Raw genomic sequence first — 26,859 nt, forward strand, 5'->3', positions numbered from 1 at the left:
GCGCGCGCATATCACTTCAGCAAGTTTCATTGTGCATTTTCCCTCTTTTGGCTGCTGTTTTAATCAACAAGAACAACTGATAGGTCTGGGCCCATAAATCAATTAATCAAACAATAACTGATATTGCTGTGAATCTTTGGGCACCTTCCAATTCTGATTCCTGGGTTGACCATTCGATTCAGAAAATGAGTAAAACCGATTTTCACCATGTATTTGGTATAATAATTATAATGAAACTTTTTCAAAACAACAGGTTAGAACATCTCCTTCTGGTTGCATGGAGAGGGCCCCCCCCCAAAAATGTATCGATTTTTCGGTGCACGCCTTAACTGAAAATGAACTCTATAACTGGATGAAGTGCTACAGTATGTCCGTGTGTTTTCTTTTGTTCATCTCAAGCTTTTAAACAGGGTGCCTGAGCGCATTTATTTAATCTTGTCAGTTATTAACAATCTTTGTCTCTGTGGGTGGAGGATTCTCGAACAAAGCCTTGCAAGTGGCTACTCGTTAGGGAGAAGCACTGTAAGCTAGCAGAAATTAGGCTTCAAACAAGTGAGCAAGGTGAGACACAAACTAACAAGCAAGTATGCCCAATTTGTTGGAAAGTGATGACATTAAAAACATATTTAATTAATAATATTTATTGAAGTGCACTTTTGTGAACATAGATTGAGTCAATGTTGCCTTAATTTGATTACTTATTTCGGATAATTAATAGTTCTTAACCTTCCATTTACAAAGGTCAAAATAAATACTAATGAGAAATCCAAGTTTATTGAGTTATGAAAGGAAAACGGTCTCAAAATAATGCTGACAATGATATTGTTAATCAACAATTTGGGGGACTATATATCGGCCAAGGCCTAACAACTGATCCCATGATTAAATCACATTTCACATTCATGCATCACTCATTTGCTTCACTCACACACACACACACACACACACACTCTCTTCTTACCTGGCTTTGGACCAGTCCTAAGTTGACACCTTGGCGATCTCTTGGGCCATTGCCATTTATGATGTCGTATATCAAACATCTTGCAGGAGAAGATAGAAATGCAGACAGAAATTAGTTATGAGACAAAACAAGCATCAAACAGTAAAAATATTATGATACAAAAATACAAATATCCAATGTGTCATATTTTTTCATTTGGATTTCACTTACACTACTCACAAAATGTTAGGAATATTTGACCGAAGCTTAAACTTTACAGGTAAACTTCTATAAACTTTAGCATGCACATCATGGTTCAATGTTTCTATACTTTTTGCACAAACTGCTGTTCTATAACACAGGTGTCAAACTCAAGGCCCGGGGGCCACAACATTTTATGTGGCCTGTACTTTAAAGTATTAATTATTTCCATTCTGACAGAACAAAACACATGGACTGCATACAGTTGCATATCGTTTTAACTTTAATATAGTCTAATAATGCAACAATTTACATCCATCCATCCATTTTCTACCGCTTGTCCCTTTTGGGGTCGTGGGGGGTGCTGTAGTCCAGTGGTTCTCAACCTTTTTTCTGTGATGTACCCCCTATAAACATTTTTTTAATTCAAGTACCCCCTAATCAGAGCAAAGCATTTTTGGTTGAAAAAAAGAGATAAAGAAGTAAAATACAGCACTATGTCATCAGTTTCTGATTTATTAAATTGTATAACAGTGCAAAATATTGCTCATTTGTTGTGGTCTTTCTTGAACTATTTGGAAAAAACCATATAAAAATAACTAAAAACTTATTGAAAAATAAACAAGTGATTCAATTACAAATAAAGATTTCTACACATAGAAGTAATCATCAACTTAAAGTGCCCTCTTTGGGGATTGTAATAGAGATCCATCTGGATTCATGAACTTAATTCTAAACATTTCTTCACAAAAAAAGACATCTTTAACATCAATATTTATGGCACATGTCCACAAAAAATCTAGCTGTCAACACTGAATATTGCATTGTTGCATTTCTTTTCACAGTTCTTTTTGACAGACATTTTAAAAAAATCTCACGTACCCCTTGGCATACCTTCAAGTACCCCCAGGGGTACGCGTACCCCCATTTGAGAACCACTGCTGTAGCCTATCTCAGCTGCACATGGGCAGAAGGCGGCGAAGTCGCCACCTCATCATATACTCCACAAAATGTGAACATACTTAAATATCTACTTGACTTATATTATCCATCAAATTGTACTCTGTAACAATAACAATAGATTGAACCAAGGCGTGTACAGAAACATTGATTCACATCTGAATCATGATTCTTGTGTTTTTTTCGATTCTAAATTGATGTATCGATTAAAAAAAAAAAAAACATTTTTAAGAAGAATCCATTTTTAAAAAGACATTTCTAGGCCATCTCCATGCAACCAGAAGGAGGTTTTCTAACCTGTAACCTGTTTTAAAAATGTTTCATTATAATTATTATACCAAATGATATAGTGCTAGAATCGTGTTGAATGGAGAATCGATTCTGAATCAAATAGTCACCCCAGGAATTGGATCGTTATTTGTCCAAAGATTCGCACCACTTGATAGTACAGTAAAAAACCGGCAGCTCAATGGCTAGAATTTAATTGTAAAAAACACACTGTACTGCACGTTTTTACAGTACAACAAAAGTGCCAGCATTTCACCGCAAATGCTACAGATTTTCTTAACCGTGTATGAAAAACGCATAGGCAATTGTGTTAAATGAATAGAGCGACTCCTTACTGTATACATTTCTATTCAAATATTATTCAGTTACAAGCGGCCCTCTGAGCGCCCTCAATGATAGCCAGTTCAATAACAAGAAAATAATCAATAAATATAATTGTCCAATTAAAATTGGTATTTAAACAATTCTGTACATGTTGATGACATCCTGACACAAAGACCCCCCCAACAGTCACTCACCAGTGTGATTGAGGCTGCAAACAGGATCTTCTCAGAGGGAAGTGGCCGCTGAGCTTACGAGTGTCAGCAGAGACTGGAAAAGTGGCAGAAATGCACATTTAATACATTTTGGAGAGCATTTTAACTCCTTGTTAGGGAACACATTGTGCACAAACGACAAAAAACATTGAACATTTGCTTATTTTAGCTTCATTCATCCTGAAGTTATTTTACATTTTTTCCCCGAGTCAGACAATATGTTTGGTACGATGGATGCCGTTGTTATCTGGATACAAAACAAAGCTAGACTTTTTGGAAATTTTGCCCATCGTTCACAATCATGAGAGACAAGAACACACGTCTTTTTATTTATTAAGATTTTAAAGGTCATAAAGGCTTGAAAGATGCGACTAACTGTCCATCAAAGTTTTATATACACACTGCAAGTATATACATAATGTAGTAACAGACATGTTCATAACAATATGTAATATGTTCAATATTTACTGTGTTTTGATCATTTTAATCGTGTCCGTTTCCATAGCAGCACACGTCTGACTTGTAGCAGCAATGTGTGTTTCTACTTCCCGATACAAAACGCTTGCGTGCTTTAATAATGGCAGACTTGCTAACAAACAATGAAGATGACTCTTTTTGGACAAATGAGGATTCACAACCTTATCTTTTTGAAGCTGAATATACGGAGGATATTACAGAAGCGAACACGAAGAAGGGAATAAAACGTTGGAGCAGACGGAAGATGATAGAGTGAGGTGAAAGTGACTCGAAGCTGCAAAATGTGGAATTTGGAGTCAAGCTATTTCAACATAAATGGAGTGCTTACCCCAAATAAACCATAAAAAACGTCCGCGGCCAGCTGGACCAAAGAGACAACTGGCCATCGAGTGAGTCACACTTTGTATTAATCATGATACATGCAGCACGTCATCATGTGTGTATCATGACAGAGAGCATTCGCTGTCTGGCTAGCTGTGTACAAACAAAACATGAAGTGTGGGCTAATACTTTACAGATACTGTAATACAAATCCGTTTCCATATGAGTTGGGAAATTGTGTTAGATGTAAATATAAACGGAATACAATGATTTGCAAATCCTTTTCAACCCACATTCAATTGAATGCACTACAAAGACAAGATATTTGATGTTCAAACTCATAAAGTTTATTTTTCTTTTGCAAATAATAATTAACTTAGAATTTCATGGCTGCAACACGTGCCAAAGTAGTTGGGAAAGGGCATGTTCACCACTGTGTTACATGGCCTTTCCTTTTAACAACACTCAGTAAATGTTTGGGAACTGAGGAGACACATTTTTTAAGCTTCTCAGGTGGAATTCTTTCCCATTCTTGCTTGATGTACAGCTTAAGTTGTTCAACAGTCCGGGGTCTCCGTTGTGGTATTTTAGGCTTCATAATGCGCCACACATTTTCAATGGGAGACAGGTCTGGACTACAGGCAGGCCAGTCTAGTACCCGCACTCTTTTACTATGAAGCCACGTTGATGTAACACGTGGCTTGGCATTGTCTTGCTGAAATAAGCAGGGGCGTCCATGGTAACGTTGCTTGGATGGCAACATATGTTGCTCCAAAACCTGTATGTACCTTTCAGCATTAATGGTGCTTTCACAGATGTGTAAGTTACCCATGCCTTGGGCACTAATACACCCCCATACCATCACAGATGCTGGCTTTTCAACTTTGCGCCTATAACAATCCGGATGGTTCTTTTCCTCTTTGGTCCGGAGGACACAACGTCCACAGTTTCCCAAAACAATTTGAAATGTGGACTCGTCAGACCACAGAACACTTTTCCACTTTGTATCAGTCCATCTTAGATGAGCTCAGGCCCAGCGAAGCCGACGGCGTTTCTGGGTGTTGTTGATCAACGGTTTTCGCCTTGCATAGGAGAGTTTTAACTTGCACTTACAGATGTAGAGACCAACTGTAGTTACTGACAGTGGGTTTCTGAAGTGTTACTGAGCCCATGTGGTGATATCCTTTACACACTGATGTCGCTTGTTGATGCAGTACAGCCTGAGGGATAGCAGGTCACGGGCTTAGCTGCTTACGTGCAGTGATTTCTCCAGATTCTCTGAACCTTTTGATGATATTACGGACCGAAGATGGTGAAATCCCTAAATTCCTTACAATAGCTGGTTGAGAAAGGTTTTTCTTAAACTGTTCAACAATTTGCTCACGCATTTGTTGACAAAGTGGTGATCCTCGCCCCATCCTTGTTTGTGAATGACTGAGCATTTCATGGAATCTACTTTTATACCCAATCATGGCACCCACCTGTTCCCAATTTGCCTGCTCACATGTGGGATGTTCCAAATAAGTGTTTGATGAGCATTCCTCAACTTTATCAGTATTTATTGCCACCTTTCCCAACTTCTTTGTCACATGTTGCTGGCATCAAATTCTAAAGTTAATTATTATTTGCCAAAAAAAAAAAAAAAGTATCAGTTTGAACATGTAGCATATTCAACTGAATATGGGTTGAAAATGAAATCATTGTATTCCTTTTATATTTACATTAACACAATTCCCCAACTCATATGGAAACGGGGTTTGTATGATTGTTCATGTTTTTCAGTCAGTACAGATTGGGGTTTTATCGCAAAGTTGTGCATTGCAAACTCATTTTGTGTTGACATAGAAGGTAGCTTATCTCTTGCCATAGTTAGCTTTTACGGCTAATACTGAAGCACGCCGATGTGTTACGATGCTAGAAAGAGAGTTCCTCAGTGTTCGCTCTTACAATAACAATACCGCTACAGCTTGGTTATTATACAGGTTACGGAACGTAATTTGAAGTATTGTTGACAGTTTTTTTATGCATTTTTAAAGTCATTTGGAGGTAGAATTGATTGCTCCCATTAGCTGCATTGCTAGCTACTTAGAAAAAGCCAATTTTTACATGTTAGAATGCAAAAAAAAACTTTTGTCTTCTCGTCTCTCATGATTGTGAACGATAGGCAACATTTTTTTTTAAAAAGTGCAGTTCCCCTCTACCAATACAACAGGGAAAACCCCAAATAAACACAGCAGTTAAACCTCACACAAAAACAAGAGTTACCGTACTTTCCGTACTTTTTTTCCTTTTTCCCAAGCTTTGAACCCTGCGGCTTACACAAAGGTGCGGCTAATCTATGGATTTTTCTTTACTCACAGCTAAATTATGGAATGGATTAAACAAAAAAATCTAATAATGTACTAAAATGATCCATTTTAACTGTTCAAACTCGGTGAAAAGTGCAAGGAAAACGATTCTTGGTAAACATCTCGAACCTTATTAAAAAAGGACAATATTTTACTAATCTCATGAAGGATGAATAAAGACATTAATGACTTTTCTGCTTCGTTTGATCAGCCGTGTTACAGGCACCGTTTGTAAACAATTAAGGTATGTAAAACATTTACATAATCTCTCTATTTAAATATACAACTTCACAGCTTTTAGTCCGGTGCGGCTATTATGTGAAATGTTTTTCTTCTAAAATTTAGTTGGTTCTTCTTATAGTCCGCTGCTGCGTATGGTCTGGAAAATACGGTACTTGTACATCCAAAAGAAAAAACAGAACAAGACTAATTCATGAAAACCTTTTTCAGAAAAACATACATGGGAGAAACAGGTGGCACATTCAACACAAGAAAAAAAAACATTGTAAAGAATGTGAAAAAGAGACAATTGGAAGATTCACAAGAAGCCTAAAACCAGATTATGAACAGGAAATCTTAAAGGGGAACATTATCATCAGACCTATGTAAGCGTCAATATATACCTTGATGTTGCAGAAAAAAAGACCATATATTTTTTTAACCGATTTCCGAACTCTAAATGGGTGAATTTTGGCGAATTAAACGCCTTTCTATTATTCGCTCTCGGAGCGATGACGTCACAACGTGATGTCACATCGGGAAGCAATCCGCTATTTTCTCAAACACATTACAAACACCGAGTCAAATCAGCTCTGTTATTTTCCGTTTTTTCGACTGTTTTCCGTACCTTGGAGACATCATGCCTCGTCGGTGTGTTGTCGGAGGGTGTAACAACACGAACAGGGACGGATTCAAGTTGCACCAGTGGCCCAAAGATGCAAAAGTGGCAAGAAATTGGACGTTTGTTCCGCACACTTTACCGACGAAAGCTATGCTACGACAGAGATGGCAAGAATGTGTGGATATCCTGCGACGCTCAAAGCAGATGCATTTCCAACGATAAAGTCAAAGAAATCTGCCGCCAGACCCCCAGGAAAAGAGAGCGGATGAGGGTATGTCTACAGAATATATTAATTGATGAAAACTGGGCTGTCTGCACTCTCAAAGTGCATGTTGTTGCCAAATGTATTTCATATGCTGTAAAGCTAGTTCATAGTTGTTAGTTTCCTTTAATGCCAAACAAACACATACCAATCGTTGGTTAGAAGGCGATCGCCGAATTCGTCCTCGCTTTCTCCCGTGTCACTGGCTGTCGTGTCGTTTTCGTCGGTTTCGCTTGCATACGGTTCAAACCGATATGGCTCAATAGCTTCAGTTTCTTCTTCAATTTCGGTTTCGCTACCTGCCTCCACACTACAACCATCCGTTTCAATACATGCCTAATCTGTTGAATCGCTTAAGCCGCTGAAATCCGAGTCTGAATCCGAGCTAATGTCGCTATAAACTTGCTGTTCTATGCGCCATGTTTGTTTGTATCGGCATCACTGTGTGACGTCACAGGGAAATGGACGGGTGTATATAACGATGGTTAACCTACTCAGTGGCCTAGTGGTTAGAGTGTCCGCCCTGAGATCGGTAGGTTGTGAGTTCAAATCCCGGCCGAGTCATACCAAAGACTATAAAAATGGGACCCATTACCTCCCTGCTTGGCACTCAGCATCAAGGGTTGGAATTGGGGGTTAAATCACCAAAATGATTCCCGGGCGCAGCCACCGCTGCTGCCCACTGCTCCCCTCACCTCCCAGGGGGTGATCAAGGGTGATGGGTCAAATGCAGAGAATAATCTCGCCACACCTAGTGTGTGTGTGTGACAATCATTGGTACTTTAACTTTAACTTTAAAATCAGGCACTTTGAAGCTTTTTTTAGGGATATTGCGTGATGGGTAAAATTTTGAAAAAAACTTCGAAAAATAAAATAAGCCAGTGGGAACTGATTTTTAATGGTTTTAACCCTTCTGAAATTGTGATAATGTTCCCCTTTAATCAGCCATATCAAATCATTGCAAAAATAAATAACCACATCATGGACTGGGACAACGCCAAAATCATTGCTAACAAATTCAAATGATGACTTGACTTGACAGGTGTGCCTGGTTGGCCACGCCTATAAGAACAGCTGATGGGCGACAATGGTCAGGTGACCCTTTTCTGGAAGACTGCAGATGGCAGTCCGAACATATCAGGTAAAAAAATCCGTCCATTGTACCGAAAATATTGTCTGACTCGGAAGAAAACTGCAAAGTATATGAAGAAGACATAATGAACCTGAAGTTTCAAACAAATATCTGTAGCTACTTCTTGTGAGAAGTGTGTGTGTTGCTGCATTGTATATTCAAATGTTTACTTTGACATCAATCCCAGAAATGTGGACACCGACCACACTTTGAACATGTGTGCATTCATTTCAACACAGTTGAACGTCCTCAGATACATCAAGTAACCCTAACCCAGTACAAAAACACCTCCTTGACGTGTTGGACCCTGTAAACGACGACAAAAGGCTGAATCTGATGAACGTGGTGTTTGATTAGTATTGAATCTGTCAGGCTAATAATACATGATCATGTAGGCGGCTGTGATGTCAAGTCAGTGGTGGTTCTAGTACCAGCAGACTGCATACATACAGTAGTGTGATCCAATAATGGTTGTGACAAGTGCATTTGTTTGCTCAGAGAGTAGTAATATAATATCAGTAGTCAGCAAAAAAAAAAAGCCCTGTGAAAATAAATCCTATATTCTATTTTGAAAAAAAAAAAAAGAAGAAAAAAAAAGTGTATGAAAAGCCAGAAAGGTTCATGTTTGCTTTCAACATAACGGAAAATGTTTAGTTTCATGGTGCAGAGTATATTTATTGGCCAGCAGTCGGTGCCTAGTTGAACTTTCTCGACGCCTCGTCTCGTTCGTCCTTCCCTGATCCCACTTCCTGTCACACAAAGTACCGCCAGCGGTGCTTGCAAGGATGTTTACAATGTCTGCGAAGTCTTCTTTTCTATGTTAGACATCCAGAACTTTTTCTTTCTCTCTTCCACCCTCTCCTCTTCTCTCCCTCCCTTCAGGAGTTTGTGAAAAGTGTACATTGCCATGGTTCTTTTTTTTGATACAATACTCTGTAACTTGCCTTTGTAAATTTGGGCTGGAAAAAATAAATCTTTTTATGAGACAATCTGTCCTAATAACTTTGGCTGCGTTGACTACAAGTTCATTCAATACAGTACTTGACTTAAATGTTTGTTGTGTTTGCCCTTGCTCATAAACACCTTATAATGGGACTATCTGCGACTGTAGCTTGTATGATGTATTTTGATACAACACTGTACAGTAGATAGCATCATTACTCCACTTTTTGTCACAACTCATTTTAGGGGTTACTTAAAAACATCAATACACATCCAAATTGCATTTTTTTCAGATTCTAACTCGATTCCTAATTTTTGAGAATTGATCTATAAAATATATGCATATATATATATATATATATGTATATATATATTTACACATATATATGTATATAAATATACAAACCCCGTTTCCATATGAGTTGGGAAATTGTGTTAGATGTAAATATAAACGGAATACAATGATTTGCAAAATCATTTTCAACCCATATTCAGTTGAATATGCTACAAAGACAACATAAAGGATTTGCAAATCATTGTATTCCGTTTATATTTACATCTAATACAATTTCCCAACTCCTATGGAAACAGGGTTTGCACATATGTGTATAAATATATATATACAATGTATATATATATCTATATTCATATGTACTGTATATATATCCAAAAGTTTGGACACCTTCTCATTCACAACACAACTGATGGTCCCAACCCCATTGATAAAGCAAGAAATTCCACTAATCAACCCTGATAAGGCACACTTGTGAAGTGAAAACCATTTCAGGTGACTACATCTTGAAGCTCATCGAGAGAATGCCAAGAGTGTGCAAAGCAGTAATCCGAGCAAAGGGTGGTTATTTTGAAGAAACTAGACTATAAAACATGTTTTCAGTTATTTCACCTTTTTTTGTTAAGTACATAACTCCACATGTGTTCATTCATAGTTTTGATGCCTTCAGTGACAATCTACAATGTAAATATTCATGAAAATAAAGAAAACGCATTAAATGAGGTTTGTATATATGTTAGGGCTGCAACAACTAATCGATTAAATCGATTAGAAAAATAGTTGGCGATTAATTTAGTCATCAATTCGTTGGATCTATGCGCATGCGCAGAGGCAATTTTCTTTTTTTTATTTTTTTTATTTTTATTTTTTTAATAAACCTTTATTTATAAACTGCAACATGTACAAACAGCTGAGAAACAATAATCAAAATAAGTATGGTGCCAGTATGCTGTTTTTCTTTTTTCAATAAAATACCGGAAAGGATAGAAATGTAGTTTGTCTCTTTTATGTGTGTGTGTGTGTGTGTGTGTGTGTGTGTGTGTGTGTGTGTGTGTGTGTGTGTGTGTGTGTGTGTGTGTGTGTGTGTGTGTGTGTGTGTGTGTGTGTGTGTGTGTGTGTGTGTGTGTGTGTAAACATTTTGGTCACAATAACTTTATTTAGCCATTTTATTTATTGTTTTGGTTGTGTACATTTGAGGGTCCCAACCCGTCCTGAACAGAGACAGAACTATTTTTTGGTTTTGGTTGTGATTTTTATTCAAGTGCAAAATTTTGCTAATAGACAAAGTATATTGTATTTTTAGTATTTGTTTGTTTCATTTATGTAAAAGTTTACATTTCAATTGCAATGTTAAAATATACGAGAAATACACGTTTATTGCATTTGAAAGTGTATACTTGCATTATTATTATGTATTACCATTACATCAGTGATTAATTTGGTGTCAAAAAAATTATGGCAATTTCGTTTACCGGCAATTGTTTGTAGGTCAATACATTGCCGAGCAAAATGTGTTATTTGCCCAGGCATACTCACACAGCGGTGATACTGGTCATTTACTGGGGAAGCAAGCTGGCACGCTAAGTGTGCTAATGACTGGCTAGCAAGCTTAAATGCTAACATTAATACAAAAGACAATAGTCGTTCCCCATTAAGAAACGACATACCCCAATATTAACTTCTAATAACTGTACGAGCAACTAAGCTATTTAATTGTGCACATTGAACCGACCCGCGTCACATAAACCGTCACACGTGCAACACTCGCTTTGCCCTACACAAGAAGCCAGAACAATAATTAATATTTCTTCTGCCAAGAAAAATGTTATTGAGTTTTACAAATAAAACTTGGTTAAAATGCCAAGAAAATGGTTATTGAGTTTTACAAATAAAACTTGGCTAAAAGATTTCAGTGTGTGTAGAAGTAGTTTTTGAGCACATTCAACAATACCACAAAAATAATGATAACCGTGATCACTTTGGTCAACATGATCGTGATATGACATTTTCATACTGTTACATCCCTATTCCTGACACTCGAAAAATGAACACAAACCACACTCCATACAGAATAATTCAAATTTCAATGCAGAATGAAATGAATATAATAACGTTTACCATCATTTTGACTTTATTTAAGATGGGCAAATTTTTACAAAAACTTATTGACCAACATGTGGCATTCTTTGTTCCGGCGTACTGATACGCGGGCAAAGGCACTACTTTGTCCTGCCGTACGATAACCAAAACAGTATATACAAAAACCGGGGCACATCTGGGGCGAAACTGCATTTTTTCATTTGCAACACTGATCAAGGAGATACATTTAACCCCTTTTTCTAAAAATCATATAATATAGGTCGTGAGTTCCAACCCCGGCCGAGTCATACCAAAGACTATAAAAATGGGACCCATTAGCTCCCTGCTTGGCACTCAGCATTAAGGGTTGGAATTGGGGGTTAAATCACCAAAAATGATTCCCGGGCGCGGCCACCGCTGCTGCCCACTGCTCCCCTCACCTCCCAGTGGGTGATCAAGGGTGATGGGTCAAATGCAGAGAATAATTTCGCCACACCTAGTGTGTGTGTGACAATCATTGGTACTTTAACTTTTAATAATCGTCGCTGTTAATTGGTTCCAGACATAACCTGCGATAAATTAATTTCCACGGCATAGGAAACAATTATCAATAAAATATTTTTATAAACCACCTCTTTACAAGCTTTTAAATATTTTTTTAACATTATTAGAGCCCACTGGACATGAAGTAACAACCTTTACACTCTGAGGCATATATTTACTGGCCGTCGATAAATTATTCTTAATTATGGTACTGTACAATGTCGGCATCACGATGGTGGGTTAGGGTCGTGCAATATAGACGATATGATGTACGATATCAATTTGGCTGACGATAGAGCTTTTATTACTGTCGTGATAATGCATTCTAGCTGGGTTTGAAAATTTGACAGTGAAAAGCAATGTAACTTTCTTGCCAGCAGCTAACGTCTCTCCACAGCGCAAATCCACTTCTAAGTAAGTAATCCTCACCTCCATGGCGGCAAATCAACTATGTTAAGTACCATTATCACTGGAGGACGAGGAATAGCTAAACATGCTACACCACACACTGTAGGAGGATATGTTAACCACAAGCTAGAGCTCTTAAATGTAGACATAGGTGGGTGGATCGATACATATGTCGACTGTAACGATACCAATACTCCTGTGGTTATAACCACAGGAGAATATCGATCTATAGATCGATATTCTTCATCATCAAAAAATATTATGTTGTTTTTTTATTGATTGCAAACTCAGTAAATAAGTCCCTGGACACAGGATGAATTTAAGGGCAAAAAGGATTCAAATTAGAGCCAATAATAGAAAATAATTTAAATAATCAATTATTATTGCGACAATGCCATCCTGTGTTTTTGTCTGATTATAATTGTGATCAAAAATGGAATCATTCACTGATCTTGAAAATGTGAGGTATCAGCATTGGTATTGGACCGATACCCGTGAGTGACTGCTCGCTGTTGCGAAAAAGCTAAGTATCGTTCTCTCTGTGTGCTTCTAATTGTTTTACAGCTTTCTTTACTACTTCCCAAACATACTTAGTAGTCTTATTTAACTTGCAAATCACCCGATCTCTGTCTCACCGCCCCTCTCTCAGCTAGTTAGCTGCTAAGCTAACGAAGCTAGCGCGGAGAAAGGCGGCGTCGGTCTGAAGGCGTCTGCTCCCCACACGTCGCGACCACTTCCCTGAAGACAGCAAGAAGTCGGCTCGGTGAAAGAAATACCGTGAGTATGGCTCCCTGGTCTTCGTGCACCGTTCTCATGGATAGGTTGGCTCTACTAGAGGGCTGTGTCTGCTAGCGTTAGCTGTAGCGAGCTAACTAGCACAGTTTATAGCAGTCCTAAGCGGCCTATAAGCAACGGTGAACCGGTTGAGACGCATAATAGAGTTATCCCTTTAGCTAGTCCTACACCCCAGTCTACCGGGCACCACACTTTAGTCATAGGCGACTCCATCACCCGAAACATAAAGCTTAGCAAACTAGCCACAATGAAGTGTATTCCCGGGGCCAGAGCACCTGACATTGAAGCTAATCTCAGGCAGCTAACTCGCAACAAGCCTAGTAAACACGTACGACAGGCTAATCGCACCACTAGTTATGCGAACATAGTTGTACACGTTGGCTCCAATGACACTAGAATGAGACAGTCAGAGATTACAAAGAGGAACATAGCTAGGACTTGTAATCTCGCTAGAAAGATGTCCAGGCATCGAGTACTTGTCTCTGGCCCCCGGCCTGCGAGAGGCAATGATGAGAGATATAGCAGATTAGTCTTGTCAGGTTCAAACACCGATGACATCTATTAGACAAGACAAGAAGCAAAGGAATCAAACAGAGACAGGATTCAATTTAGATCACGAGGAGAGCGCATGTGTGTATGGACCCTCGTACATCGTCACCCCACCACTCAGAGGAGGGAGCTCCACGCCTACTCCTGTATTTGGGCATTTCCTGATTACATGGCTGCAGCTGTTTCTAAGGGGAGGGAGGTCATAAACAGCTGCCGCACTCGGTCATAAACAGTTAAAAGAAAAGGTGCCTGGAGCCGTGTCAGGTCTGCTCCCTCTCTGCTTTGTAGATCTCGGGTCATGACAACGTCTTGCTGTGGCTTTCCAATAGATCAGGGAAACCGACACCTCCACGTCGCATCACATCACACACAATGGAGTTTTACAAGCCTTTTGCTTGATAAGAACAAAGACAGCTTTTGTCTTCTCGCAGGGCAGCCTGAACTTATGGGAAAACAAGTTGTGTGATAACTTATATACAATTATTCTGACAAGTCTTGCTTAACAAGTGGCTGGCTAATTTTTGTAGACAACAGGGACAACGTTTATTGATAATTGGCCCTCTTTCTGGGGCAAACCGGGCTTGTTGATGAGGGACGGCCTTCACCCTAACCAGGAAGGCGCCATCATCCTGCCTAGGAACATAGATTATTGTTTGAGTCACACTTGACTAACTACACTAGAGCAAGCCCGGTCACAGGCAATTACAGTGTCTGTTAGTCCGGGTGAGGAGTCAGTTAAGCTAGAACTAACCAGCAGCAGGCTGGAGAATCCCTGCACACATAGCATTTCTCCTGGAATAATACACAACTCACATAAGGTTTTTTCTGCAGTGACTGTGCCAGAGGTGGACATGCATTCTACTGAGGTGGCAAATTATGACGCGTTCAGTTTATCACAGCACAGGAAGCAATCTGAAGATTCCAGTCATATCAACCCCTAGATATAGTCGAAATTATTTACGGCACACTACGCAAAATAAACGCAACATTATTAATATTACTACTACGGATAACTTTTAACAAAAATTCCTCAAAACAGCCCACTACCTATAATATGGGCTTTTTAAACATAAGATCATTGTCTCCCAAAACGTTATTAGTTAATGATGTCATTAGAGACAACAATCTTAACGTCATTGGTCTCAGTGAAACCTGGCTTAAACCAGACACATTTTTTGCGCTTAACGAGGCATCTCCTCCTAACTATACAAATGCGCATATTGCCCGTCCCCTTAAAAGGGATAGGGGGGGTGTCGCACTAATATACAATGAAAACTTTAACCTTACCCCTAACCTAAGTAATAAATATAAATCATTTGAGGTGCTTACTCTGAGGTCTGTCGCACCGCTGCCTCTCTACCTGGTTATCTATTGCCCCCCTGGGCCCTATTCGGACTTTATCAGTGAATTCTCACTGAGTTTGTCGCTGATTTAATAACGCACGCCGACAATATAATTATAATGGGGGACTTTAATATCCATATGAGTACCCCATCAGACCCTCCGTGCGTGGCGCTCCAGACTATAATTGATAGCTGTGGTCTGTCACAAATAATAAATGAACCCACGCATCGCAATGGTAATACGATAGGTCTAGTGCTGGGCAGGGGTGTCACCACCTCCAAAGTTATGATACTCCCGTATACTAAAGTAATGTCCGATCATTACCTTATAAAATTAGAAGTTCTGACTCATTGTCAACAAGCTAATAATAATCACTGCTTTAGCAGCCGCAACATGAATGCTGTCACAATGATGACTCTTGCTGACCTACTGCCTTCGGTAATGGCGCCATTCCCAAATTATGTGGGCTCTACTGATAACCTCACTAACAACTTTAACAACGCTCTGCGTGACACCATTGATAGTATAGCACCGCTAAAGCTAAAAATTGCCCCTAAAAGGCGAACCGCATGGTTTACAGAAGAAACTAGAGCTCTTAAACCAGCATGTAGAAAGCTGGAAAGCAAATGGCACGCGACTTAACTTGAAGTTTTCCATCAAGCATGGAGTGATAGTTTAATAACTTATAAACACATGCTTACCTTAGCAAAAGCTAATTACTACTCAAATATCATCCGCCTCAACAAAAACGATCCTAAATATTTGTTCAGTACAGTAGCTTCGCTAACCCAAAAAGAGACTCCTCCCAGTAGCTCCACCCACTCGGCAGATGACTTTATAAATGATAAATGATAAATGGGTTGTACTTGTATAGCGCTTTTCTACCTTCAAGGTACTCAAAGCGCTTTGACACTACTTCCACATTTACCCATTCACACACACATTCACACACTGATGGAGGGAGCTGCCATGCAAGGCGCTAACCAGCACCCATCAGGAGCAAGGGTGAAGTGTCTTGCTCAGGACACAACGGACATGACGAGGTTGGTACTAGGTGGGGATTGAACAAGGGACCCTCGGGTCGCGCACGGCCATTCTTCCACTGCGCCACGCCGTCCCCCCTTATGAATTTCTTTAATAAGAAAATTGAACTCATTAGAAAGGAGATTAAAGACAACGCATCCCAGCTACAACTGTGTTTTATTAACACAGATACGAATGTATTTACGACGGATATTGCCCTCCAAAATAGTCTTTCTCTTTTTGATGAAATAACATTAGAGGAACTCCTACGGCGTGTAAATGGAATGAAACAAACAATATGTTTACTTGACCCACTTCCTGGGAAACTTATCAAGGTACTGTTTGTAATATTAGGACCACCAGTGCTAAATAATATAAACTTATCACTTTCCTCTGGCACTGTTTCCCTAGCATTCAAAAAAGCGGTTATTCATCCTCTGCTCAAAAGACCTAACATCAATCCTGACCTCATGGTAAACTACCAGCCGGTGTTCCACCTTACGTTTATTTAAAAAATAAACGTTCATTTAACACAGCAGCTAAATGAACACTTAAAGTCTAACAATCTCTTTGAACCCTTTCAATCCGGTTTCAGAGCAAATCACTCTACGGGGACCGCCTTCGCAAAAATGACTATTTTTGACTATCTATTGCTAACGATGGATGCTGATGTGTCATCCATGTGATGTGTCATCCATGTTGCTGCTTCTTGATCTTAGCGCTGTTTTCGGTACTGTCGATCATAATTTTTTATTAGAGCGTATCAAAACACGTATTGGTATGTCAGACTCAGCCTTGTCTTGGTTTAACTCCTATCTTACTGACAGGATGCAGTGCGTCTCCCATAACAATGTGACCTCGAAGTATGTTAAGGTAACGTGCGGAGTTCCACAGGGTTCGGTTCTTCGCCCTGCACTCTTCAGCCTCTACATGCTGCAGCTAGGTGACATCATACGCAAATACGGTGTTAGCTTTCACTGTTATGCTGATGACACCCAACTCTACATGCCCCCAAAGCTGACCAACACGCCGGATTGTCGTCAGCTGTAGGCGTGTCTTAATGAAATGAAACAATGGATGTCCACTAACTTTTTGCAACTCAACGCTAAGAAAACGGAAATGCTGATTATCGGTCCTGCTAAACACCGACACCTATTCAATAATACCACCTTAACATTTGACAACCAAACAATTACACAAGGCGACTCGGTAAGGAATCTGGGTATTATCTTCGACCCAACTCTCTCATTTGAGTCACACATTAAGAGTGTTACTAAAACGGCCTTCTTTCAACTCCGTAACATTGCTCAAAATTCGTTCCATTTTGTCCACTAGCGACGCTGAGATCATTATTAATGCGTTCGTTACATCTTGTCTCGATTACTGTTACGTATTATTTTCGGGTCTCCCTATGTCTAGCATTAAAAGATTACAGTTGGTACAAAATGCGGCTGCTAGACTTTTGACAAGAACAAGAAAGTTTGATCATATTAGGCCTATACTGGCTCACCTGCACTGGCTTCCTGTACACTTAAGATGTGACTTTAAGGTTTTACTACTTACGTATAAAATACTGTACGGTCTAGCTCCATCCTATCTTGCTGATTGTATTGTACTATATGTCCCGGCAAGAAATCTGCGCTCAAAGAACTTTGGCTTATTAGTGATTCCCAGAGCCCAAAAAAAAGTCTGCGGGCTGTTGAGCGTTTTCTATTCGGGCTCCAGTACTATGGAATGCCCTCCCGGTAACAGTTATAGATGCTACCTCAGTAGAAGCATTTAAGTCCCATCTTAAAACTCATTTGTATACTCTAGCTTTTAAATAGACCCCCCTTTTAGACCAGTTGATCTGCCGTTTCTTTTCTGCTCTTCCCCCCTCTCCTTCGTGGAAAGGGGGGGCACAGATTCGGTGACCACAAATGAGGCGCTAGCTGTCCAAAGTCGGGACCCAGGGTGGACCACTCATTTGTGCATCAGTTGGGGACGTCTCTGCGCTGCTGACCTGTCTCCACTCAAGATGATCTCCTGCTGGCCCCACTATGGACTGGACTCTCACACTATTATATTAGATCCACTATGGACAGGACCCTCACACTATTATGCTAGATCCACCCGACGTCCATTGTCCCCACATCTGCGGTCCCCTCCAAGGTTTCTCATTGTCATCCCATTGGGTTGAGTTTTTTCTTGCCCTGATGTGGGATCTGAGCCGAGGATGTCGTTGTGGCTTGTGCAGCCCTTTGAGACACTCGTGATTTAGGGCTATATAAGTAAACTTTGATTGATTTGTTGTATCACCCAAAACTAATGTAAAGTATCCAACAACAGAAGAATTTTAACCAGATACTAACAGTGAATTAGCAAGTAGATTAATAGTTCACAACAGGAAATGAGGCATTAATGTTACTGCATACGTCAGTAGCTAAATTCTTATATGGTGATATGTATATCGTTATTGTAGGCCGTATCGCCCATCCCTATAACGGCTATACTCAGCTGTGTGCATTAGCATAATGCAACATCAGTGATGGGGAGCGATTACGCCGGGCATGATTTTGTGGAGTGTAAATGTGGAATCTGATTATCCTCTGTGCTCTGGGCTCAAGAGAGAGAGGGAGAGCATCGGAGGGAAGGAGGGGTTAAGAGAGAAAAGTGCTGAGCCAATGGATTTTCCCCACAAAGCAGCTGGCTGCCATCAGGACGGGACATCAGGACACCTCCAGGACCCGCTCTGCTCGCTGTTGGGACAAGGGAGGCCGTCTTCCAGGAGGTGTTCATGGGATGCACTATCTACGCAGCCAGCCCTAAGGCCCTGCCTGCCGACGAGGCAGCAGGCCAGGACACTTACTACCCGCCCGCCCACTACCGCCACCTTCATGGTAACTGCAACCAGAGGATAGCGGCAAGGTAAGCGTCACATGTGACTGTGCAGGTGAGCCCCGCCTATCTAATAGCTCATGTTGCACCTGACCCAATCACAGAGCAGCACATGGTGCTGGAAATGTACTGCACATGTGCATGACTTTTTCCCATGTCTGCCTTCACTCATGCAACATCAGGCTCTGGTTATTCAATTATATTCAAATGTTTATTTTTACATTTGAAAGATCATTGAACAATATTGTAATATTGCAGTTGTGGAGAAGTGCATTGCATCATGCTAAGAAATGAACATGTTTTTAATAATGGAGGTTATCAAAGTATTAGCAGCACAACTCAGCATGGTGCCATGAAACCTTACATAACCTTACAAACTATACACACCATTTTTCGCACAATTTGGTTCTCGTCAAACATTTTTAAGCTAAAATATTGCTCAGTTTATCTGTTATCACAACGCCAAATTTACATTTAATAAGTATTTTAGGGCTGCAGCAATTGATAATTTTAGTAATCGAGTAATTTATCAATTCGTCTGAAAACTGTCTCAGCATATAAGCGTTTTATATTGGTCGATGTCAATAATTATTCATATATTTTATGACCTATTGAAAATAAGGACCAAAAGAAAAATATAATACATGTAAAGATTGTTATTCAAAATGTAACCTCCCCCTGATTATAATCCCCTCAGCTAAGTAAAGGTCAACACAACCATGAAAAACACTCAACGTAAACACAATTCTAAAATCACAACAAACACTGAACAATAACCTCTTTAAATTAAGGTGCAAAAATAAGGAATATGCAAAAAATGCTTAATAAAATAAAAAGTGCAAAGTGTGAAAATGTGAATATAGCGAAAACTGAACTACTTTCTGCAGGTTTAGTGCCAGGGAGTTACAGCTGTGTAACATTTAATTTGGTCTGTTATTCTTATTTAAAGGGGAACTGCACTTTTTTGGAATGTTGTTCACAACCCTTATGAGAGACAAGAAGACCAAAGGTTATGTTTATTTTTTCATTCTAATTTATAGTAGTCTGCTCGTTTTAGGTGGCTCGCAATGCAGATTATTGACGCAATCCATTTTTCCTCTAAATCACATTAAAAATGCATCCAAAAACCGCCAACAATACTTCATGTACATTCCATAACTTGTGTAATGACTAAGCTGTAGCGACATTGTTATTGTAAGAGCAACCACTGAAGGACACTTTTTTTAGCGGAGTAACACATCGCCTTGCAACGGAACTGTAAGCAAGCTACGGCAAGAGGTAAGCTAGCTACTGCGTCAGCAGCAGAATGGATACGATGGGACACCTTTGAATTTTTTAGCAATGATTTTGACGTTGTCCCGGTCCATGATGTGGTTATTTATTTTGCAATGATTTGATATGGCTGATCTTAAGATTTCCTGTTCAGATTCTTGTTTTAGGCTTCTTGTGAATCTTCCAGTCTATTTTTCACATTCTTTCCGATGTTTTTTTTTCTTGTGTTGAATGTCCCACCTGTATCCCCAATCTATGTTTTTCTACATGATTTACACTAGGTTTTCATTAATTAGTCTTGTTCTATTTTGGCCTTTAGATGTACAAATACCGTATTTTCCAGACCATAAGCTGAACTGGAATATAAGAACCCCCACCAACTTTTCAAAGAAAAAAATATTTTTTCATATATTATCAATCAATCAAACAATGTTTATTTATATAGCCCTAAATCACAAGTGTCTCAAAGGGCTGCACAAGCCACAACGACATCCTCATATATTAGCCGTTATATACGTTGTGAAATGAGATATTTAAATAGAAAGATTATGTAATTGTTTACAAACGGTGCCTGCAACACGGCAGAAAAACGGCTGATCAAACAAAACAGAAGAGTCAATGTAATTATTCATCCTTTATGAGATTAATAAAATGTTCTCCTTTTTAATAAGGTTCATGATGTTTATCAGGAATCTTTTTCCTTGTACTTTTTAAAAACTGAGTTTGAACAGTTAAAGTGGATCATTTTAGTACATTGTTTGATTTATTTGCTTAATCCATTCCATAATTTAGCCTTGAGTAAAGAAAAATCCATAGATTAACCGCACTATTGTATAAAGTTCAAAGCTTGGGGACGAAAGTACGGTAACTTTTGTTTTTGTGTGAGGTTTAAATGCTGTGTTTATTTGGGTTTTTTCCCTGTTGTATTTGTTCTCTTATTCCCTTAACCTCTTAAGGCCCAAGCTGTTTGTTTACAAGTTTTTTTTATTTCTCTTTACTATTTGGGCTTATTGGACCCTAATTAGAATAAAAACTAAAAATCATCTTTTAATATGGTGTACTCAGTTCATAAGTGCACAAACGTGTACTTAATGTGTAGTGACATGCACATTTGTATTTTTACACTTTTTTTTTCCAAATTCCATTGTATGTTATACTCTTCTGACACCACCAGATAGCAGTATAAGTGTCCATATGTCGGCATAAGACCCCAATTCAGTAGTGTACACAATTTTAGAAATAGGAGCTAAAAGGTGCTGTCCACGCATGTGGCCACTAAGGCCTTTAGAGGTTAAACAGGAACTGCACTTTTTTGAAAAATGTGCCTGTCGCCACAATCATTATGAGAGACAAGAAGACAAAATTTTGTTTTTTTTGCATTCAAACATGTAAAAATCGGCTCGTTCTCGATAGCTAGCAATGCAGCTAACGGGAGCAATCAATTCTACCTCCAAATCACTTTAAAAATGCATTCAAAAACCGTCAACAATACTTCAAATTTCGTTCCGTAACCTGTATAATAAACAAGCTGTAGCTGCATTGTTATTGTAAGAGCGAACACTGAGGAACTCTCTTTCTAGCATAGTAACACGTCGGCGTGCTTCGGTATTAGCCGTAAAAGCTAACTATGGCAAGAGATAAGCTACCTTCTACGTCAACACGAAACACGTTTGAGTTTGTAATACACAACGCGATACGACACCTATTTGTACGGACTGAAAAACATGAACAATCATATTACAGTATCTGTAAAGTATTAGCTCACACTTCATGTTTTGTTTGTACACAGCTAGCCAGACAGCGTATGTCGTTGTCACAAGCATGATGTACTGCATGTATCATGGTCCGTAATAAAGTGACTCACTCAATGTGTTTGGTCCAGCTGGCCCGAGGCATTTTTTTACTTTGGGTAAGCACTCCCTTTCTGTCAGCATAGCTTGGTTCCAAGTTTCACATTTGCAGCGTCAAGTCACACTGACCTCACTCTCTCGGCTTCCGTCTGCTCCAACGTCTCATCATCTGTTCCTGCTCGCTTCTATAGGCAGCAGTTCATCCTCCGTATATTCAGGTTAAAAAAGATAAGGTTGCTAATCCTCATTTGTTCAAAAATACTAGTATTCGTTGTCAGTTACCAAGTCTGCCATGATAAGAACAGACTAGCGTTTGTTCCGGAAGTAGGAACCCATATTTGTTGACGGAACCCGGAACTGCATTGCTGTGGAATCGGAAATAAATGCGCTTAGGAAATAATTTCCGGCAAAGCATAAAATGACCAAAATATGGTAAATAGTGAACATACTACATATTGTTATGAACATGTCTGTTACTACATTATATATAGACTTGCAGTGTGTATATAAAACGTTGATGGAGGGTTTTGAAGTTATTTTAGAGGGCTTGAAAGTAGAGTTGTCCAAGAATGGCATTTTTGCCAATATCCGATATTCCGATATTGTCCAACTCTTAATTACCGATTCCGATATCAACTGATACATACAGTCGTGGAATTAACACATTACTATGCCTAATTTTGTTGTGAGGTTTTCCAAAATAAATCAACTCAAGTTATGGAAAAAAATGCCAACATGGCACTGCCATATTTATTATTGAAGTCACAAAGTGCTTTTTTTTTTAACATGCCTCAAAACAGCAGCTTGGAATTTGGGACACGCTCTCCCTGAGAGAGCATGAGGAGGTTGAGGTGGGCGGGGTTGAGGTGGGGGGGTTAGCGGGGGGTGTATATTGTAGCGTCCCGGAAGAGTTAGTGCTGCAAGGGGTTCTGGGTATTTGTGCTGTTGTGTTTATGTTGTGTTACGGTGCGGATGTTCTCCCGAAATGTGTTTGTCATTCTTGTTTGGTGTGGGTTCACAGTGTGGCGCATATTTGTAACAGTGTTAAAGTTGTTTATACGGCCACCCTCAGTGTGACCTGTATGGCTGTTGACCAAGTATGCATGCATTCACTTGTGTGTGTGAAAAGCTGTAGATATTATATGATTGGGCCGGCCCGCAAAGGCAGTGCCTTTAAGGTTTATGGCGCTCTGTACTTCTCCCTACGTCCGTGTACCACTCCGTACAGCGGTGTTTTAAAAAGTCATAAATTTTACTTTTTGAAACCGATACCGATAATTTCCGATATTACATTTTAAAGCATTTATCGGCCGATAATATCGGCAGTCCGATATTATCGGACATCTCTACTTGAAAGGCTACAACGGTGACTCCCATTAGCCGCATTATTCAAGCGTTCTTTATCATCTATAGAATACTAAAGAAAAAAAAGACATGTGTTCTTGTCTCTTATTGCTGGACGATTCAATTTCCCACAAATTATTGCTGATAAATTATATTGTTGTCAACATTATTTAAAAAAAAAAACAATTTAATCACTAATGTAATTATAATATAATACAATAATAATCATGCATGTAAGTCTTTGACACGTAATAAACTTTTATTTTTCGTTAGTATTTTTTTACCTTTGTACTTGGAAGGCAAGGAACTTTTGATTATCCTAAATAAGTGAATAAACATTAAAGTAAAATGGACTCTCAATCTCTTAGCAAAAATTACACTTCAATAAATACTGAACATCTTCAAGTGCAGGTGTTTTGTTTCAATTGGAAAAACTGGGTCAGGTGGTTTTTTTTGTTGTTTATTTTTGCTATGTTTTAACAAATGTGTCTCGTTAGTCCATGTTTACATGCTAATCGTGTTAATTCGGTTTTGAAGCCGAAATGTTCCAACAGCGGGACATTTGGCTTTGCATTCATCTTTTTTTCTAGGGCTCTTTCGGACAGGGTTTTATGCTGCCGATTCTGATACCGGTCATCCATGATTGAGATCGGCCGATACCAATCACATGTATCAACTGTATACTGTTCAATGTCTTTTGGTGAGTGCTATTGATAGTTTAACAATATCAACACAATATTTAAACTATTTAATTGTTCTCGTCCTCTGTGCATAATATTTTCAGCCTCGTCCTTCAGTGATAATACTACGTGATGTTGATACTTACGGTACAAATAAATGCAGCGTATTTGTTATGATTTGTCACACCAGGTTAGAGTCTGTGCATTATTCTTAGTTTAGTGGCCTATGTTATGTTGCTTTGTATATTGAAGTAAAGAATCATCTTACCTGCAGCCTGTCTGAGGTCCTTCACATCTTTGGAATCGCAAACACTTCACAACAAGCCAGTTCACGACTGTATCAGCCAGAGGGGATCGCCGTTTGCGATCTGCAACAAAATGCATTAATGGAAATGGCGATCTCATACTTTTTTATGAAAACTGGCCAATACTACAGTAATCGGTGGCCGATTAATCGCTCGCCACATCCCTCCTGTTTTCCTCTCTATTTTTTGTTACATAGCGTTGCTTCTAAAGGAAGCCAGCAGTCCCGCCTCCACTCTGAAAGACAAAGATTGTGGATGGCTGACAAGAGGGTTCACTCTGCTCTAGGGATGTCCCGATCCGATATTTGGATAGGATCGGCCGCCGATATTCGCAAAAAAATGCGTATCGGCAAGGCATGGGAAAATGCCGATCCAGATCCAGTTTAAAAAAAAACTCCGGTCCGTGTTTTCCAACGCACCGATTTAAATAATACATTCCACTTTTCTGCTGTTCCCTAAGCTCCGTTCCGCATTTTCCAGCACACCTTCAGCACATCCACAGGTCTGTGGATTCTAACGCAGTTGCTTTTAGCTGCTGGCATTACACGACAGGCTCTTCTCACTCTTTCCTGTGTCTCCCTCTTACAGACAGCGAGCGCACCTTCTTACACACGTCACATACGTATACGTCCTCTCCCAGCAGTGAGCGAGGTAGCAGCATGGCTAACGTTAGCTGTGATGCTAGCGCAGCCGCTAAGGTGCGCGCCTGCTCAAGCGTCCTCTGCGCACGGCAAATCTATGCCACGCACAAAATCAAATAAAAAAATAAGCGCATAACAATTTTCGACACACGGACACGACAGAGAAAACAGTTTTCGTCATCATTGTTCAAATATTGTAAGGTCTGTCGAGACGCTTATCTTCATTCGGTGCCACACGTCCACACCATCGCCGAGGCAAACATTTCCACGTCAACACCGTATGAAAAAAATTTTGATTTTTTTTTTTTAGTTGTGATTTCCTTCTCTGCATGAAAGTTTAAAAGTAGCATATATTAATGCAGTATGAAGAAGAATGTTTTAATGTAGACATGCAAGCCTTGAAAGAAAATTTTGAAAATCAAGACTACATTTCCTGCAAATGGGTGCATTTCTACCCTATATTTTAACTTTAGATTCATTCTCATATCAAACTCTTTTAGTTGTCTTTTTGACACTTACATCCGGCGCCCCCCTCCACACCCTGGATTATAAATAATGTAAATAATTCAATGTGATTATCTTGTGTGATGACTGTATTATGATGATAGTATATATCTGATAGTATATATCTGTATCATGAATCAATTTAAGTGGACCCCTGGAAAAACTTATTCGGGTGTTACCATTTAGTGGTCAATTGTACGGAATATGTACTTCACTGTGCAACCTACTAGTGAAAGTCTCAATCAATCAATCAAAACACATAGAATCATCATACTGCTGTGATTATATGCCTCAAGTGTTCATTCAAGGCTAAGGCAAAATATCGAGAAATATATCGTGTATCGCAATATGGCCTTAAAATATCGCAATATTAAAAAAAAGGCCATATCGCCCAGCCCTAGTTTCAATGATGCCATTTCTGTTTGTCATGTATAATTTTGTCTATTTTGTGTTTATCCTTGAATAAACAGGCCAGTTTCTTCTTACCAACCATTGTGTATTATTCAAACTCCCCTAATTCAGCTGGCTAGTTGTTATCAAGAGTACTAAAACCCCTTTCAACATGATTCTGACAACTAAGTAGGCTAAATAACTTTAAACTTTAATACATGCTCGGATAGGCCATTATCGGTCAGTATCGGTATCGGTCAGTATCGGTATCGGATCGGAAGTGCAAAAACCTGGATCGGGACATCCCTACTCTGCTCATTAAATTCTGCCAGTGAACGAACAAGCCCAGGTGTTGAGAGCAATGCAGAGTGAACCCTCTTGTACGCTGACAGCAAGCGTGAGACGAAGAAACCAAACACACCACATTATTGTTTACTTAAAGGGAATCTATTATGCAAAATTACCTTTTCTTACCTATTGGTACCTATTTTTGTGTATTTGGGATCTGCACAAGTCTTGAAAATTTGAAATCAAACCAGAGATATTTATACAACAATCTTGCCTTCCTTCAAACTTCCAGGAAAAGAGCTGTTCTGGAGTTTGCCCAATTGGTGACGTTTTTTCCATTGGTGATGTCAATGGATTATTCGAATATGGTCGAGATTTACCCCAAGTGCTTTGCGCGAATCCGCCATGGCAGTCCACCCTGTGGTTA

The 26,859-nt window shown here is 39.3% G+C and overlaps 1 protein-coding gene and 1 long non-coding RNA gene across 2 annotated transcripts in view; one reads left to right on the forward strand and one right to left on the reverse strand.

The window, feature by feature from the left end:
* Positions 1–960: 960 nt before the first annotated feature.
* LOC133615967 (uncharacterized) overlaps positions 961–26,859 on the reverse strand; it is a 29,348-nt gene continuing 3,449 nt past the window's right edge. The window contains exons 2-4 of the long non-coding RNA XR_009816799.2: positions 24,573–24,672; positions 2,908–2,980; positions 961–1,040 (exon numbers count right to left, since the gene is read on the reverse strand). This is a non-coding gene — a long non-coding RNA (uncharacterized lncRNA). The remainder of the gene's footprint in view (positions 1,041–2,907; positions 2,981–24,572; positions 24,673–26,859) is intronic.
* Positions 13,237–26,859, forward strand: part of gramd2aa (GRAM domain containing 2Aa) — a 91,717-nt gene continuing 78,094 nt past the window's right edge. Inside the window, exons 1-2 of the mRNA XM_061974900.2 lie at positions 13,237–13,347; positions 18,967–19,188. Of these exons, the coding sequence (XP_061830884.1) occupies positions 19,058–19,188 (131 nt within the window). The 5' untranslated portion in view covers positions 13,237–13,347; positions 18,967–19,057. The remainder of the gene's footprint in view (positions 13,348–18,966; positions 19,189–26,859) is intronic.

Source organism: Nerophis lumbriciformis, linkage group LG15 (assembly GCF_033978685.3).
Source record: "Nerophis lumbriciformis linkage group LG15, RoL_Nlum_v2.1, whole genome shotgun sequence".
Taxonomy (NCBI): Eukaryota; Metazoa; Chordata; class Actinopteri; order Syngnathiformes; family Syngnathidae; genus Nerophis; species Nerophis lumbriciformis.